Below are 18,949 nucleotides of genomic sequence, written 5' to 3' on the forward strand. Positions count from 1 at the left end.
ATGGCTGTGCCCAGAGAGTGGTGGTGAATGGAGTTACATCCAGCTGTCAACCAGTCACCAGCGGGGTTCCCCAGGGCTCAGTGTTTGGCCCGGTCCTGTGTAATATCTTTATCAATGAACTAGATGAGAGGATTGAGTGCACCCTCAGTCAGCTCACAGAGGACACCAAGCTGTATGGAAGTGTTGATCCGGTGGAGGGAAGGCAGGCTCTGCAGAAGGATCTGAACAGGATGGATCAATGGTCCAAGGCCAATTGCATGAGGTTCATCAAGGCCAAGTGCCAGGTGGCACCACAGGGCTGGGGGCAGTGGCTGGAAAACTGTCTGGTGGAAAAGGACCTGGGGGTGCTGGTCCAGAGCCATTGAACATGAGCCGGCAGTGAACCCATGTGGTCAAGAAAGCCAATGGCATCCTGGCCTGTACCAGCAATCGTGTGGCCAGCAGCACCAGGGCAGTGATTGTCCCCCTGTACTCAGCAGTGGCGAGGTGGCATCTCAAGCACTATGTTCAGTTTTGGGCTCCTCACTACAAGAAAGACGTTGAGGTGCTGGAGTGTGTCCAGAGAAGGGCAACAGAACTGAGGAAGGGTCTTATGAGGGGTGGTTGAGGGAGCTGGGGTTGTTTAGTCTGGAGAAAAGGAGGCTCAGGAGACACCTTACTGCGCTCTACAACTACCTGAAAGAAGATTGTAGTGAGGTGGGGACCAGTCACTTCTCCAAAGTGACAAGGTGAGAAGAAATGGCCTCAAGTTTCACCAGGGGAGGTGTAGTTTAGATAGTAGGAAAAAATTTCTTCACAGGAAGAGTTGTTGGGCATTGGAACAGGCTGCCCAAGGGAGTGATGGAATCACCATCCCTGGAAATGTTAAAAAAACACCTGAGGGATTGAAGGAAATGGTTTAGAGATGAACAGGGCAGTGTTGGGCTAATGGTTGGACTCAATGATCTTAGAGGTCTTTTCCAGCCCTAACAATTCAACGATTATATGATATAACTCTGACATAGAAAGGGTTTTGAAAACCTACTGCCTGAGATAAATTCAAAATACTCGATCCTAAATCTTCCCAGAAGATGCCAAGGGCCTAATGTGACCAAGTTTTCTGCTGCAGCAGGCTCTCCTCTAATAAGGACTATTGCCAAGGAAAACCACTATCCTTTTATAAGCTTAATCATAGTTAAACACCTATCCATTTTGTGTTTTTGATGTGATTCCAATCTTTTAAGTCTGCAGGAAAATTACACGTTCAAACTGAGTAAGTCATGCTTTATTTTTTCAAATGCAAATCAGGGAGAACAATAACATGTTTTCTTTCTTTGTTTAGTTTCGGGAGTTATATTGCTACAAACTGTGGCTAGTAATTTACTTCGGTTGCAGTGAACAAGAACAGACAGTTCAGCAAGTAAACGGAAAGCTATGGAGAAGAAACTACGAACACAAAAGAACTGTGTCTAACTCATTGTTAACACGTCGTTTGGTATAATAGTTACAAAGAAAAAGGCAGGTAGGCAAGAAAGAGAGGAAGGAGGGCGATTGGGAGGGAGGCTGTATACCTTGCAAACTGGCAATATGCCTGCAGTTCTGCATTCCCCTTTTTAAGAAATTACTTTTCTTTTTGATGCATGTATGCAATAGCAGAGAAATAAAAGTAGAGACAAAATTACAGTAGGGATCTAATAATCATTAATTAAATTAATATTTGTTAATGCCAGAATGTTGCCTATGGGAAGATTTGAAAGTTGTCTCACAAATGACAGCCCTGTCACCAAATACAAAACTGTCTTTTTATAACAGTCCTTACTGATATGCAAAGTCTATTTCCCTTTCTGATGTTTCCTCAGCATTGGGAGTTCTATTTGTATACACAGGCACAAAGAGCAACCATGTCCCACGGCTGGTGTTTATAGTCTTCAGACACTCCTGCCTTCCCTCCTCTTGTTACTGATTGCATGTTACAACAGCCTGTGTTCCTGACTGTCAAGTTTTGTTGTTTCAAATTCTTTGTTTTATTGAAACTGAGCACTCATCTCAAAATTGCAACCAATAGTCTTTGTACTGTTTTGTGTTATTTCTGCATAATTTCAGGAAAATCTTTAAATTAATCTGCAACTGCAATCAATTAAAATGCTGCATTGTTACTTTATGTAACCTCTTCCTACGAACAAGTTCTGGAGGCCAAAACGATAAATGGGCTCAAAAAAAGGCTAGACAAGTAGATAGGTGATAAATCCCTCAATGGATACTAAATATAATGGCCTAAATTTAACACCCACTTCAGAAGGTCCCTAAATGAATTACTGCTAGAGTGCAAGTCAGGGAATGAGAGCATAAATGGGTATCCAGAAGTTCAGAGAAGGATGATCTATATACGCCTATTGCTGAGACTGGCCAAGTTTTAAGACATGGCAAATGCATTGTTTATCTGCTAGTTTTATGAGCACTGCAGGGTTTCAAGCAATCTATGACATTCCTGGATATCAATCCAAAGAAAGCAATCAAAAGGAAAGCAATGTGTTAAAGTATTATTTTTTGGGATAGCACCCCAAATAGGCTTTAATCTTATTAAGTATGAATTATTGACCAAAATACTGCGAAAAGAAAGCAAAATCTCAAAATCTGGATAAACACAAACGTCTTTACTAATCTCACCATGCATTACTGTTTCAGTTCCATCAAACCAAACTAAAAGGAATGTAGACTTCCTAAAAAAATCATGCCTTTAAAGCTTTTGCAATCTATTAAAGGCATTTTTTATGTATTAAGAGTCTAGTGAGAGATATGCTAGCTATTTTCAAAGGGTTTGGGTGAGTTTTGTTCCTCAGGAAAATGGTGCATAAATTTGAATATAGGAAAGAGTTAATCAGATTGGAAAATATATATCCTGCCTTTAGGACACATTCAATTAATATGCATTCCTCTGACCTTTCTTAGCTAAGTATATTGTCACTCAATATCCTGTGAAGGATGGAATTCTTAGTAAAAGATAGTCAAGACTCTCTACTGCCCTGTATAATTTTAATTAAAATTTGCAGTAAGTTTGGTTTTATTAATTCTTCTCTGGGCTCTGCAAACATTACTGCTTCAAAAATGAAAGGGAATATTATTAAAAGTTCTGTTTCAACAGTTGCATGAGTCTGGGCCTGTCCTTTGGCAAAACTCTACTTATTTAGTGTATTGAGTTATTTAGAACTTAGTCCCTCAACACACTATATTGTGCACTGGGAAAGGAAATATCCTAATGGCTAAGGGAATAGAGAGGGACTCTGGAGATCTGGGTTCAATTTATTGTCTAAGCACAAATTTCCTGTGGGCCTTGAGAAAACTGCTTAATAGGTTTATTGCTGTAGTTCACATTCCTTATTGTGGAAAAATATATCCCTGTGAGATTTGGCTACTGTGGTATTTAAACATAGTAACTAGCTACCTGAGAGGCACTTCGATAAGACAGAACTGTGTTAAGTTGGCAAATAGATATATCCAGCTGTCTTGGGGTGACCTTATGATGTGTATCCCATATCGCTGCCTATGCCCAGAAATTAATTACTGGCCTTTCTATGCCTCTGAACTGAGCCTGAGAGGGGGAAGAAAAAACTGAGCAAAACTTTCTCAAAGCAGTTTGAAACTTGTTCAAGGTCACATAAAGATAGCAGGTTTTTTTTTCCCAGCTGGGGCGGGGGGAGCGAGGAAGCACCCGGCTTGCAGTTTTTCCAGTCAGCTTTTGGCCAGTTTTTCCAGTTTCTTGTTCTCCGGAGAGAGGCTGAGAGTTGAACTTTTCCTTCTCTGGAATTTCGGATTTTCTCCCTTTTCTACTGGACTGCCTGATTGCTGTAACATCAGAGCACATCGGGAGGACTTTCCACCGGGCACAGAGGGCCTGGCCCTGGGCCAAGCCCCAGCTCCGAGGAGACCAAAGGGAGGACTCGAACACTTTCCCAGGTTTTTCCTCTACAGAGAAAGATTTTACCATTTAACATTATTTTCCTTTCCCGTGTGTTTGTTAAATAAATAGTTTTATCTTCTTCACTTTCCTTCGAGGAAAATTTATTTTTTTCCCGAACCTGGTGGGGGGAGGGGTGGTTGTGCCTTCTCTCAGAGGATATATATTTCTAAATTTGGCCAAACCGGAACAAATTTAGTGGCGCCCAACTGTGTGGCTCGAAGGAAAGTGAAAAAACTTGTGCTAGCCATCAAGAAGAGCAAAGTCAAGGGACCTGCCCGAGAGATCCAGTTCCTGGGAGTAAAGTGGCAAGATGGACGGCGTCAGATTCCCACCGAGGTCATCAATAAGATCACAGCAATGTCTCCGCCGACCAACAAGAAGGAAACACAAGCTTTCCTAGGTGCCATAGGCTTTTGGAGGATGCATATTCCTGAGTACAGCCAGATTGTGAGTCCTCTTTACCTGGTTACCCGCAAGAAGAACGATTTCCATTGGGGCCCTGAACAGCAACAAGCTTGTGCCCAAATCAAGCAGGAAATCGCTCATGCGGTAGCCCTTGGCCCAGTCAGGACAGGACCTGAAGTGAAGAATGTGCTCTATTCTGCAGCCGGAAGCCATGGCCTGTCCTGGAGCCTCTGGCAGAAGGTGCCTGGTGAGACTCGAGGTCGACCACTGGGATTCTGGAGCCGAAGCTACAGAGGGTCTGAGGCCAACTACACCCCAACAGAAAAGGAGATCTTGGCAGCCTATGAAGGAATCCAAGCTGTCTCAGAGGTAATTGGCACTGAGGCACAACTCCTCCTGGCACCCCGACTACCGGTGCTGGGGTGGATGTTCAAAGCAGAGGTTCCCTCTACCCACCATGCCACCAATGCCACATGGAGCAAATGGATTGCTCTCATCACACAGCGCACCTGTATCGGAAAACTGAATCGCTCTGGGATTTTGGAAATAATTACCAACTGGCCTGAAGGTGAAAACTTTGGTCTCGCTGATGAAGAACAAGTGACACGCGCTGAAGAAGCTCCACCGTACAACCAACTGCCATCAGAAGACACACACTACGCTCTTTTCACCAACAGTTCTTGTCGCATCGTAGGGATGAAACGAAAGTGGAAAGCAGCTGTATGGAGTCCCACACGACAGATGGCAGAAGCTACTGAAGGAGAAGGTGGATCAAGCCAACTCGCTGAACTCAAAGCTGTTCAACTAGCCCTGGACATTGCTGAAAGGGAGAAGTGGCCAAAGCTCTACCTCTACACTGATTCATGGATGGTAGCCAATGCTCTGTGGGGATGGTTAGAAAAGTGGGAAAAAGCGAATTGGCAGCGTAGGGGAAAACCAATCTGGGCTGCTGCAGAGTGGAAAAACATCGCTGCCCGAGTAAGAAAGCTGGTTGTGAGAGTCCGCCATGTAGATGCCCATGTCCCCAAGAGTAGGGCTAATGAAGAACACCAAAACAACAAGCAGGTAGATCAGGCTGCAGAGATAGAAGTGTCACAGGTAGACTTAGATTGGAAACACAAAGTAGAGTTGTTCCTAGCTCGATGGGCCCATGATGCCTCAGGTCATCAGGGCAGAGATGCCACCTATAGGTGGGCACGAGATTGAGGGGTAGATCTAACTATGGACAGTATCTCCCAGGTGATCCATGATTGTGAGACATGTGCTGCAATCAGGCAGGCCAAGCGAGTGAAGCCTCTGTGGTACGGTGGGTGATGGTCCAAATACAAGTATGGGGAGGCCTGGCAGATTGATTACATCACACTGCCTCAAACCCGCCAAGGCAAGCGCTATGTGCTCACAATGGTAGAAGCCACCACTGGGTGGCTGGAGACCTATCCTGTGCCTCACGCTAGTGCCCGGAACACCATCCTGGGCCTGGAAAAGCAAGTCCTGTGGAGGCATGGCACCCCTGAGAGAATTGAATCTGACAATGGGACTCATTTTAAGAATAGCCTTATTAACACCTGGGTTAGAGAACATGGCATAGAGTGGGTGTACCACATCCCTTACCATGCAGCAGCTGCAGGCAAAGTGGAACGGTGCAATGGATTGTTGAAAACCACTTTGAAGGCACTGGGTGGGGGAACTTTCAAAAATTGGGAACAGAATCTAGCAAAGGCCACCTGGTTAGTTAACACCCGAGGTTCCACTAACAGAGCTGGTCCAGCCCAATCTGAATCCCTGCATACAACAGATGGAGATAAGGTCCCAGTGTGCATGTCAGAGGTCTGTTAGGAAAACCTGTGTGGATAAATTCTGCCTCGAGTACAGACAAACCCATCCGTGGGGTTGTCTTTGCTCAGGGACCTGGTTGCACATGGTGGGTAATGCAGAAAGATGGCACAACACGTTGTGTACCACAGGGAGATCTGATTGTTGTGTGAAAACCACCTGTAGTGTGAAATGCTGGTATACCCCTGCTTGCTGATTGTCACTGTCACTGTTCATATATAGCTGTATATATATATTTACATATGTATTAATGTGTGTAGAATTAGAATATCTTAGTTTGGGCATTGAGCCAACAATATGGGATAAGGGGTGGAATGTCTTGGGGTGACCTTATGATGTGTATCCCATATCGCTGCCTATGCCCAGAAATTAATTATTGGCCTTTCTATGCCTCTGAACTGAGCTTGAGAGGGGGAAGAAAAAACTGAGCAAAACTTTCTCAAAGCAGTTTGAAACTTGTTCAAGGTCACATAAAGATAGCAGGTTTTTTTTTCCCAGCTGGGGCGGGGGGAGCGAGGAAGCACCCGGCTTGCAGTTTTTCCAGTCAGCTTTTGGCCAGTTTTTCCAGTTTCTTGTTCTCCGGAGAGAGGCTGAGAGTTGAACTTTTCCTTCTCTGGAATTTCGGATTTTCTCCCTTTTCTACTGGACTGCCTGATTGCTGTAACATCAGAGCACATCGGGAGGACTTTCCACCGGGCACAGAGGGCCTGGCCCCGGGCCAAGCCCCAGCTCCGAGGAGACCAAAGGGAGGACTCGAACACTTTCCCAGGTTTTTCCTCTACAGAGAAAGATTTTACCATTTAACATTATTTTCCTTTCCCGTGTGTTTGTTAAATAAATAGTTTTATCTTCTTCACTTTCCTTCGAGGAAAATTTATTTTTTTCCCGAACCTGGTGGGGGGAGGGGTGGTTGTGCCTTCTCTCAGAGGATATATATTTCTAAATTTGGCCAAACTGGAACACCAGCTCTCTAAAGCGAGGAGTGATGGAGGAAAGAATAACTTGATTTATGTGTGGTGTGTTAACAAAAAACCCTCCCTAACACATGCTTTGGAAGACACTTAGAATCATAGAATATCTTGAGTTGGAAGGGACCCATAAGGATCATCAAGTAAACTACTTCCAGCTAAAACCACTTCCCATGGGCCAGCTAGATCTGTTGGGTTTTGCTATATATAATGGTGCTTACTCCCAGAGACCAGGGCAGTGTTTCACCCTGTCAGACCTTGCTAGCTGAGGTAGAACATTGCAATGGTGCGTCGAGCAATGCACGTCTGGTTTTATGTCTGAGCAAACAATAATTCAGACAGAGATACCCTATAGGCTCTGTGCAGAGCCTTTGTAACTCATTTGTCTCACACAAACATGTGGTGGTTGCACCAAACTGCTCAATTAGGTAAAACAAATGAGGAGGTTGACCATGTCTTTATTTCTGTGACAGCTGATCTGCAAAGAAGTTTTACAAAGGAGTTCCAGAATCCCACCTGGTGAGTAGTGTGCCTTGGTATGTGTAACCTGCTGGATAGGTGAGTGATGCTGGGCTTGCCAAGATACCCCTCTTGTCTATCCTGGGAGCCCACCTGCCTATCCTTGGGTGCATGGCATTCAGCAGAGCAGAACTAACATGCATGGACAGATACGGGATCTGCAAGGGACTCTTGCATACAGCAGCACAGTAGCTAAAAGTAAATAAGACTAAACCATGACAAGTGGGCAAGAAAAATGGGCACTAATATGGTATTTTTAAGAGCTTTGACTCAGTCACCTAAGTTTTCCTTAATTTTACAGAAGTGGCTGGAAGTTGCAAAATGAAAAATTAGTATGGTTCCTGATTATGACTAGTAAATCCATCCTAATGTGGGCCAAAGAAGCTTTTATTTTGATACAATGGTTTTGTATTTATTGCATTTTTCTTTTGAGTGTTCCCAAAGGTGCTTTGTGGTCTTTTGTTACTTGTTCTCACTGTTCCCTATGACTGGCATTGATTTAAAATATTGATTTTCTTTTCTTACTGAAAAATAATCTTTGTGTTTTCCATTTCAACATGAACCATTTGGTATGAATGCATGCTGAGGCTCCCATGTTGCCACATTATTTTGCTGTTGTTGATATTACTTTAACACATTGTAGTGTGTTAGAACTTCCTGCCTACCATGAGTTACTCCTACAAGCCTAGTAGGAAGCTCTCAGTTCACAAATAAAGAAAAACGGAGGACCAGTTTTCAGAAGAAAAGCCTTTAAAAATTCTTTGAGCCTGCATTTACCCTTTAAATGCACAGTGTTTCTTATTTTTCTTTTCCTATTCATTTTAGAGGTTGCTAATGATTTTGTCACTCCTTTCTTCTTTTTGTCTTCCTGTCTGCAAAGACTTGTAAACTACACATACTCATTTAAAGCTGAGAGAGATTCAACTTGTGTCTTCTGTGAAACCGTGGTTGGTATTACTAACACAAAGTAATGACATCTTCAGCTTTCGCAATACATAGTTTTGTAATGAACAGAAAAATTATGAAGTTTCCCACTGTGGCTTCTGTAGGAACAATAAGCCAGACAGCAATTCCCTGTTCATGTTAATAGTTTGGGCAAAAATGAAATGCAGAGCTGAAGATAGAATGATATTCGGAAAAAGCTTGAGGATACTGTGTCTGATGGGTCAGCATGAACAGAAGCAGTCTCTTACAAACTGTATGTGGACTTGTACTCTGATAGTAAAATCTTCAACAGATTAAAGATACTATATTCACTTTTAATCATATGTGCCTCACCTAGGAAAGAAACAAAAGGTCACAAAGCTATGATCCGAGCAAGTGACATAATTATTATTATTACAGCACTTTTAAATATATGATTAGTGTCAGAAATTTAAGCATATTTTTTGCATCAAAAAAAGGTTCATGCTACGCATTATCTCAATTTGTTAGAGTTCTGTAAAATTACAGAACTCTAGAGAAACTTGAAGGAGACAAAAAAGATGAAAAGCAATATCCAAAGGCATAAAAAAAAATAGAGATTGGAGGAGACATGGCCAGAGAAGATGGAATTGAGTGTTTCAGCAGTTTCATGAGGGATATATTGAATAAGAGAGAGAGACATGAAACGAAACAGTACTTAGGGACTTTCATTGCAGGAATAACAGAAGAGAACATAAGTGGGTTTTCTCTTCTTCTCTTTCATGGGAAGTAATTATTGGTGAACAAGAAAAGTTGGTAGTCTATTTATATACTAATTTGCCCTTTAGCGTAACTTAAGAATCAACAGCAAAAGGTGTGCCTACTCTGCCCTATTCCCTTCTTATCTACAGTGGCTTTCATTAAATTATATACATGTACTCCTTCCAATTAACTGGGATCATCTCTTACAGTGGAAGAAAAAATCTTCTCTTTCAGTTTGCTAAAATTAAGTTTTGATTTGAATGAGTTTATTATTTGACTATATGAGTTTACTCAGAAAAAGATTAAGTGATTCCAAATCCTAAACTTCTGAGGCTGCAATTAAATAAAAACCCATCCTTTTTTTTATGCCCTGTTCTCATTTAGAAAATCTAGAAATTGCATTAGTTAACAGATGCTTGGACACTTTAGTGATGCACTTAGCATTGAAACAGTACTGAAAACTAACCATATTAGTTTTACTGAGGAGATTCGGGAGCAGAGTATGCAAAGTGTAATGTAAAAGCAAACTTAGTTTTGGTGAGATAAAAACAGTTAAAAAATGAGGAGGAATAGAAAGCTCTGCAGAGAAACTAAACATGTTGGCAACAGAAGAACATACACAATATAGTCCAGCCCTATCCTACCTTGCTATCCTCAGTTGTACATGGGAAGATAGTACATACTGGGCATTATGAAAAAAAAAAAATCAAGAGACTTCCATTATTTTCAAATTGTACATGGAGTATGGGAAGAAATGGTGAAAGTGGGGTGAATAGTGTAAAGGGATAGAAACTCCAATATCTGGATTACTCTCAGAAACTGGTTGGGGATTCACAAATGAGCTGTCACGAAATGTGTGCTCAGTTTCAGCGTTATGCTACTTCACATGAGGAAGGTAAAGCTGTTAACCATCCTCTGCTATTTGCTTGCCCCTTTTTTCAGAGGCCTTGACCACAGTAGTAGCTGCAACTGAAGAAGCAGTGAGTTTACTCCTGGGACACCTCAGTTTCCTGTCTTGTCTGATAATATAAACTGGTGTCCACTTCAGTTTATGTTAATAAAACAAGTTATGAATTCAGATGGCTGAAATGATTGCAGTTCATTCAACCAGAGGAAAAAGGGGACAGAACAAATAAAATGTAAATGTAAGTGGTAAGAATCACTATCCTTTTCTGTTATGAATTAAAAAGATAATCTCATAACACTGAAGAACCAAACATATTTTGTCCATATACATTTTTTTAGCATACTTTAATTCACCATTTTTTATTGAAAGAGACCAGAAAAACAGTAAGCCTCTCAAACATCTTGCAGCCCCTCTGCTGAACCTGAGCCAGTTTGTCAGTATTCAGTATATATTCAATATATCTACAATATATATTGTACCAGGGGCCCAAAACCAGACACAGTATCTGGATTCGGGCTTAGTGGTGCTGAGTAACAGGAGATCATTCCTTCCACACAATGATCCAGGATCCTGTCGACCTCCTCCGTTGCCAGGGAAGGCCGCCGGCTCCTGTTCAGCATGCTGTCTACAGACACTTCCAGAGCCTTTTCAGCAGTGCCCAGCCCCAGCTTATGTTGCTACAGCTGGTTCCTCCTGAAGTGCAGCTTGTGAATTTAAGCTAATGTCCCTGCTGGTCCTTTCCCCAGACCTGCTTACTTCCCCCTGAATAGCAGCTCTGCCCTTAACTATTTCCTTCCCAATCCTGCAGTATGGACAAACATGCTCACAGATATTAATCTACCATTTTAAGATGTAAATTTGTGAAGGATTCTTAAATTTTAAATAGATTTGAGGTTTGTCATTTGGTACATGCAAAGTAAAGAGCAACCAGAGGTCAGATGGTATTTTTCTATCCCATTTCAAATAGGCTCATTCTTACAGAGAGGGGGGTTTTGCATTACTCCAAGCCGGGAGGAGAGAGAATGAGACTATCAGAACCTGCCCTTCAGTACTTCAGATTCCGTGTTGCAAAAAAAATGTCAACATGAAACATTCAGGACACAGATAGACAGGCTGCTGCATGAGGAAGAGTCTGAACACAGTCCTGCACTTACATGAGCACAAAAACCAAAAAAGTTATGCATTATTTTCCCCATAAAATTATTACCTAATATACCTAGATGCCAGCTCTCCAAAGGTAGTACTACATCCTCATAAAATCAATGAATCACAGAATAGTTAGGGTTAGAAGGGACCTCTGGACATCATCCAGTCCAACCTCCCTGCCAAGTCAGGGTCACCTAGAACAGTGATACAGAAATGTGTTCCTTGGGTTTTGAATGTCTCCAGAGATGGAGTCTCCATGACCTCCCTGGAAGACTGTAAAAAATATGTTTCGCAAGTTACCTGTTTTGTCTGTGACTTTAGTTCTCAGTCAGGAATGTTACATAACTTATAGTAGTGGTCCTGTGGATTTAAATTTTAAATGGGTTTTAATGCCTTTTAAGAGAAAAGAGGATGAGTCTGCTGGGGATGCAACACACACTTTAAACAAATACTTAAAAAAATGTACTGTCAGAATTGGATGTAGGGCAGAGCTCTGGGGCCATATCCCACAGCAGTCCAGTGTAGCCATTAAGAGTCTGCAACATCAACATGTTTAAGAAAGGCTTAAGGTTTTATTAAACATAAAAATACATTCTCTGCTGAATTTAGTGTTATGCTCTTTATCTTCATTTTTCCATGTACTACACAGTTGCCTCCTGAGACAGTATTACACTTGTTTTGTAGCTCATCAGGATACATACTCTGAAACAACTGAAGAATTAAAGGACACAGTCTTTAGCTGAGTTCTTTCACTCCCAAAGTACATATTAATAATATGTACTTTCTGCCAGAGTTAGGTTTCAAAGTTAATATCCTGCCAAAATAAGTGTCAGCTTATACCTCTCATAGCCATCTCTTTTGTTTTGCAGATATTCTTTGCATATATTGCCTGGAAGAAGGTAAGAAGAGATCTCAAGTTTGCTGAGAATACAGCAAATCTGCCAGCCAAAAATCAAGTTCATTAAGCTTTGTCAGCAAGCCTTTGTTTTTTAATCAGAAATTGTTTGGGTTTTTTTCCCCAAATAAAATCAGGGTCATTCCCTAAGATCCAAATATACTGAAGTATCTACTTGTAGGAACTCCTAACAAAGAGAAACGGAATACTGTTCATGGCATAGATGATACCTTAAACACACAACTTAAGATCAGCAGTGGCATTTGCAAATTCTCATTTACAATTTCTCTTAGAAATTGTATGTTCTTATTTTCTTTCATTAAGCAAGAAATATTTGTTTCCTAATCAGCAATCTCACCAAAATTTTTATGCGAAAAGCTTAAAGGCAAGCAGTTACTCATCCTAGTTAATACAGTAGAGGAGAGAAAGGTGATGGTAGTCAACCACAGCCTCTACATATGGCTGTAGGTACTGTATTTAAGATGTAGAAGGCTCCGTACATAACATCCTTTGTCCACCCACTGGGGATATATTCACACTGTGAGTTTGTCTCGTCCTGTTTTGTTCCCAGATCCTAATCCCTGCGTGTGCCACAACACCTCCCTAACTTTCAGCATCTTCTGGTAGGGAGCTCACAAGAATGGAGGAAGCCAGATTGAAAGAACATACTAGGTTACAGTCTACATCTATTCTGCCCATCTGAGGTGAAGTGTAGAACAGTTTTATTCCATGCACCAAAGCCAGTGCTCCAATACTGCCTCCAAGAGCCTTATATCTTCCCCATGCATCATAAAACCCATGTACACTGGGATCAGGTCATCATGCTACTAAAATCACTGCCCCACGAGCACTTTGAACTAACAAGAGCAGTGAGCTCCTGAGACAGGGAGGCTGAACAAAATGTACAAGATGGGCCTCCAGCAAACACTGTGTAGCATGGCCAGTGCTCATCCACCCAGAAAGGTACATGGCCAGGAACAGCATGAATAAAACCACACTGTACTGCCAAAAGTACATGCAGACTGCACTGCTGACCTGCTACTGCCCTCTGAGAGAGGAAGACAGGCACATCATGCTGCCTTTTCAGAAATGCTGAAGTCTGGAAATATCAATCTGTGAGGAAGTACTGTAAAAGGCTCCAAACTCACAAGTCTCTGATTACAAATCCACAGTCACATTTCAGAAAAACGGACGAGACCAAATGGTAACGGCAAGAGAAGCTGCAAATGGAAATACAGCCCAGAATCCTTTCAGTTCTGTAGCTCAGTAAACCAGGAAGACATCACAGGCAAAACACACCACATCACTGCAATTCTCAGCAATTTGAGATAGTTCACAGCACACAGATTCACTTGGTTCCCTGCTCTTCCTTAGGTGATAAGATTGCATTCAGGAAACAAGGGAATGCCTTTGGTTGGCTTTAATTTCACTAGTTCTATTTTAGTGGAAGATTTTGTACAGTTTATATAAACAAGTTAAAGCAGACTTTATTTCATGGAACAGGAGTTCCAGAGGTCATCTTTTCCAAGCCCCCTGCTCAAGCAAGGGACACTGAGAGCCAGTTTCCCAGGACAGCTACTAAATATTTCCAAAGATGGAAATTCCACCACTTCCCTGGGCAACCTTGCCTGCACTCAGTCACCCTCAGAGTAAAAAGCTGTTTCCTGTCCAGAGAGCATCTCCCATTGTTTCATGCTGTGCCCATTGCTTCTGGTCCTGTCTGTGAAAGAGGATGTTAATACTTTTGCAAGGAACCAAGGAGATGGAAGTTAGTTTATGTATTTCATTCTAGTGTCTAACTAAGTGGGAAGCACAGGACAATCTCTGCAAAAGCTCTGGTTCCTGTCAGGGAAATAAAAAGTATGATCTACAGGAATTGCAGAGATGTCTCCAGTGCAGTCAGCAACTCATGGTTGCAGTGCTTGGCACTAGACAGGTCTTTAATCTCAAATGTGTGAAATACTTCCTCCAGTTAACTTGACAAGCATTTTTCTACCAGAATTTAGCCTTCAAACCCACAAATCTCAGCAGCACAAGTCTTTAAAACCAGGCAGTAGATAGGGCCTGTTGCTTCTATTTAAAACTTTGCTGAGCTGTTCTTCAAATTTTTGCTACATCTATTTAGTTTACCTCCACAGCATTATCAGCTATTATTGCTATTTGCCTCTTCTTGCAAGGATGGAAAAACTGGAAAGATGGCAGAGCTGCAGAGCCCCAGGCAGGGAGGCATGAGATGTCTAAGGTGATGTAAAAAGACTGGTTTGGTCATTGATTCTCATTTCTCTCTTTTTTCTGTACCAACTGGAAGTTTCCTACAAGGGACAAAGGTATGTCTGCCTTGCACCTTCTCCCTACTCCATCATGGGCCTGTGGGCATCTGGAAGCTCAGCGCAAAGGGATGTCAACAGCCCCCTTCATCTCCAGACCCCATTACTTTTCTACAGGCAGCTGGAAGCCTATCACAGTCATGGGCAAAGGCACCACTGTTACACCACCATATCTGTACCACACACCACCTCTGAACCCCACTAGGTTCCCACAGGTAGCTGAAGCCTATCCAGGGCCATGGAGAAATGCATCTCCACACCACCTACAAGCTCTGTATTTCACATCTCTGCACCCCATCATTGTCTTACAAGTAGTTAGACTGCATCTTTAAACAACAGTGTATACATGTATGTGACATGCAGACATATAAAAATAAACATAAATAAAGTGCATCCATGAATAAATCTGAGAACTGCACAGAGGAACCGGGGTGGTTGGAAGCCACCAGCGCTGAGTATTTTAGGGGTTATAAGGAGCAAGCTGCACAGGTTAGCAGACCAGCCACCTCTCTGATATTGGCCCAATACCAAACAAGAAACAAAAATAATTATATAACTGATTTTTATAGTAATTTCCACATGTCTTTTAAAACAAACTCGATTGAAATTTTTGTACTCATGCTTTATAGTTCACTGTTGCTGAAGGAGGCAGTTCTCACATTCCCAGACTGCTCCCACTAATGTTCTGGTCCCTTTCTTGTGTCAGAAAAAACATTTAGGCAGCTGCAGGGAATCTGATCAATAACAAATCCACTCCTTTCCCCCTGACAACCTTGATTCCATTCCCTGAACAACTGCATAAATACTGTGCCAGCTCAGGCATGTAGTGAGGGGGAAGCATAGCAATGAGGAAGGGTAAGACTATCTTCTTTCTGCAATTCTTGCATTATAATCTGATGCAGAACAAAAAACATCCATTTCTCAGAACATTTTAAAACCATTAGACCACCCTAATATGTGTAGACCAGCAGTTAAAAAACTAGAAGTACTACATCACACAGAATACTTATATTTATGAATGCAGAGGTATCTAATGCATGGAAGTTCCAAATTATAGAAAGCAAGTCTTACTGCTCAACTCTTATTTCTGATATCTGAAAGTTAGAGTGTGCACAACACACATAAAACATAGAACAGCAATCCTCTTTACTGCCTCCATGATGACAACACCAACATCAATACAGCTTATTCGTCGATAGAGACAGTAATGCCATGAAGGATAAAGTTCCTAATAGGAATTAGGACATGGAGTTCATATAGTTAATTGAATACTGGACTAATGCACTCCTAACAGACTTCATGTAGTTTAATGTCTTAAAACGGACACTAAAGCACTGTTTCAAAACTTCTTTTATTTCACAAAAGGATGAAGAACAAGAAGAAAACTGCTATCTGAGTGGCAAATATAAAAAGTTGAATGCATGAGGTTTATGTCTACTGGAACACAATTCACTGTGTTCACATGATTCCTAAAAGGGGAAAAAATGCAATATTACAAAGGCAGACCATGTAACTCAGATGGTATCTTAATTTTCATCTGAAGTTGTTTTCACTGTGAGTTCAGTTACACTTTATCCACATACCTGAGACTGTTACTTGAGAACACCACAAATGATGTTCCTGTTGCTGTCAAAATCAAGAATTAAATTTGGGAAGATGAATTATCTGTTCAGACATATGCTATAATCAAATATATGGCAGTGGTTTGGCAAAGCAGAGATATTTGAGAATGAACAGCTTGTGGAGGGGATTGAAGGTGCTTGCCAGCTTAGGGTTCAGCAATGTACATGCTGCCAACAAGAACGTGTATTTTAGCTTACACATTAAACCAAACATAACCAAAAACTGCCAGCAAATGCTATAGTTGATTTGGCTTTCCATTCTGAATTTAGTTTGTTTATTGAGAAATGACATTATTTAACTCACAAATAAAAATTTGAGCTGCTGTACAGTGTTCTGTACTAAAAATGGATTTATAAAAAAATTACTTATCTTAGTCTGGATTTATTTAAACAATGAGGACAGAGTTTTACAAATTAACTTATATCAAAGTAAGAATATAAAATCTGTAAGTTTCAAACACTGTATGGCTTGCTGCCTACATGCTTCTTCTCCATTTTTCTGTGAGCCTATTTTCACAAGGGAACAAGAGAAATTAGGTACTTCTGTGTTTATTATGATTATTCATGCTTCTTGGCATATGTGATTGTATTTTGCAGTTAATAAACAAGCATTTATGCTGTGAATATCCTAGGAACAGAATATGTTCGTATATAAATTCTGAGAGATAAAACTTGATTAATTATTTTATATTATATTTCAAAATCTTAAATCTCTCTCTCATAAGCACACGAAACAGAGCCTAGAAGGAATGATTTTTCTAATCTTCTCCCTTTGGGAGTGGTACATCTTCTTTTGTTGATCTGTGATTTTCAAGAACAAGTCTACACTGCAGAAAGCAATGCATTTAAAAAAATATGACTAGAACTGTTGTAGCTATTTCTCAGCACAGTTTCCTTATGGCAACATTTGAGTGATGCTGGTTACACACACTGATTTATTAAAAAGCAATGTCATACCTGTAGACATGCAGGAGCTCTGCCTTGGGGTTTATTCACATCAACAGCCACAAGCTGCCAACCTCCAGCAGCATCTTCATGAAACATCTTGAAAGGGAAGACTGTTGTCAGAATGTTTTATGTGGCAATAAATACAAGTGATATGTAATACATTCCCCTTAAGGACCAGCATACATTTTCGTGATAGCTAGTTTAAAATAAGAGAGGAATGACTCTTTCTGCTACAGGAAAAAAAAAGTAACATGCTTTTTCCACCATTAATTGTCTGAATTTTACTCAGATAACATAGAACACAATATATCTCTATTAGTCCTAATATAGAAACCAATTCAATTAATCTCTGACCAGCATCATTAGATGGTGGTACCTGCTCAGAAAAATTTCGTTACTAAGGTAAGCTTATCCTAAGGAAACACAAATACATTGTGACCACAAAAATAAGTTTCATGGTGAGTTTGGCGATTGCAGAGAACCTCATCTTTTTACTGGCAAAATTATTTTACTGCAAGTACGACTTCATTTTTGTTGCACTGATGCATATCAATAGTAGCTGTATAGTCCTTATGTTATTGTTTCACAGAGCTTATAATTCCTGTAAATAGCTGAATATTTCCAGGCTCTAATGATGTCAATGGAAAAGGCTCTCTTGACCACATTTTATCAATAGCCTCTGGAAGAGTAGATGTAGGCATTCTGTTTTATTGGGTTTTTTTCTCAGAAATTAGGACACAAAATGATGCAGACTGCTGGACATAAGGAACTGTGAGAAACCATGCCTCAAAGTGATTAACACTGTCCTTGAAAATGTCCTTGAAAGAAAATGAATGGCTCCAGCATTTTGAGTTGCCACCTGCATGTACTATGTAATGAAGTGTGGCAAAGTTCCCACTTCACTCCCACCTTTTCCTTGACACCCAGCACTCAAACGAGTCACCTCAAGAACACAGCCACAGGAGCGTGGTTGAAGCTTAAAAGTCATCCTGAGAGAAGTGCTCATTAGACTGGGGACAGTGTCACCCAAATATGGTTGTAATTCTTCCAAGTCTTTATTTAGCATCTCTGCAGCAGGATGAGTTGCCAACTAAGATCAGCACAGTTACTCCTCTTTTTACCATGCTTTAAAGTGCAGCGCTGAAGTGCTTTACAAGAACCTCCTTTTATAGTTTTCTGGAGACTCCTTCTTAGACTTCAACTGCAAGGACACTCATTTTCTTTTCTACAGGAATAAGTTCAGGAAACAGCTCAATAATGTATGAAGTGGACAAATGAAGGCAGGTATCTCCAGGCTACTTCATGCACAAAACAAGCAAGGGTTTTAACTTTTGTCTGGTGCTTTAAACAAGAAATCCTGCAAGATATTTGCTGCCCTTCTTAATACAGAAAAAGATGAGTTGTTTTTGCAGTTTGGTAACCTGGACTCTCTTGATGACCCAGTATGTCAGTGACTCGAGGAACAAAGCAGTCATTCGAACCATTTGCTTGTCTGCAGCCAGTACACTACTTTAAATTTGTGTGATGCAGATTATATGCAACATGTTCTTTGGCATGATGACATTATTTTGGATATTTTAAATTTCTTAATGTTGGCTGCTTCTTGTGTTTTCCTACATTGAACTCTCTGTTCCATCTTCTAGTTCAGAGTATGCTGGATAAGCCTATATGCTCAGGATTTGTCCTACGAACATTAAGTTCCCCAGGCTAAGCATATGTCATGTAGAAACGTCCTTTTTTATAGATTTTAAATTGATATCACAAAGTCTGCTTTGAC

General features: G+C 41.0%; 1 protein-coding gene across 6 annotated transcripts in view; it reads right to left on the minus strand.

Moving 5' to 3' along the window:
• The window catches only part of NALCN (sodium leak channel, non-selective), a 240,299-nt gene that overhangs the window by 137,340 nt on the left and 84,010 nt on the right, over positions 1-18,949 (minus strand). For all 6 annotated transcript variants that reach the window (XM_048295894.1, XM_048295893.1, XM_048295892.1 and 3 more), the window contains one exon: positions 17,182-17,268. In XM_048295894.1, coding sequence (XP_048151851.1) covers positions 17,182-17,268 — 87 coding nt within the window. The remainder of the gene's footprint in view (positions 1-17,181; positions 17,269-18,949) is intronic.

The sequence above is a fragment of the Corvus hawaiiensis genome, chromosome 2, assembly GCF_020740725.1.
Source record: "Corvus hawaiiensis isolate bCorHaw1 chromosome 2, bCorHaw1.pri.cur, whole genome shotgun sequence".
Taxonomy (NCBI): Eukaryota; Metazoa; Chordata; class Aves; order Passeriformes; family Corvidae; genus Corvus; species Corvus hawaiiensis.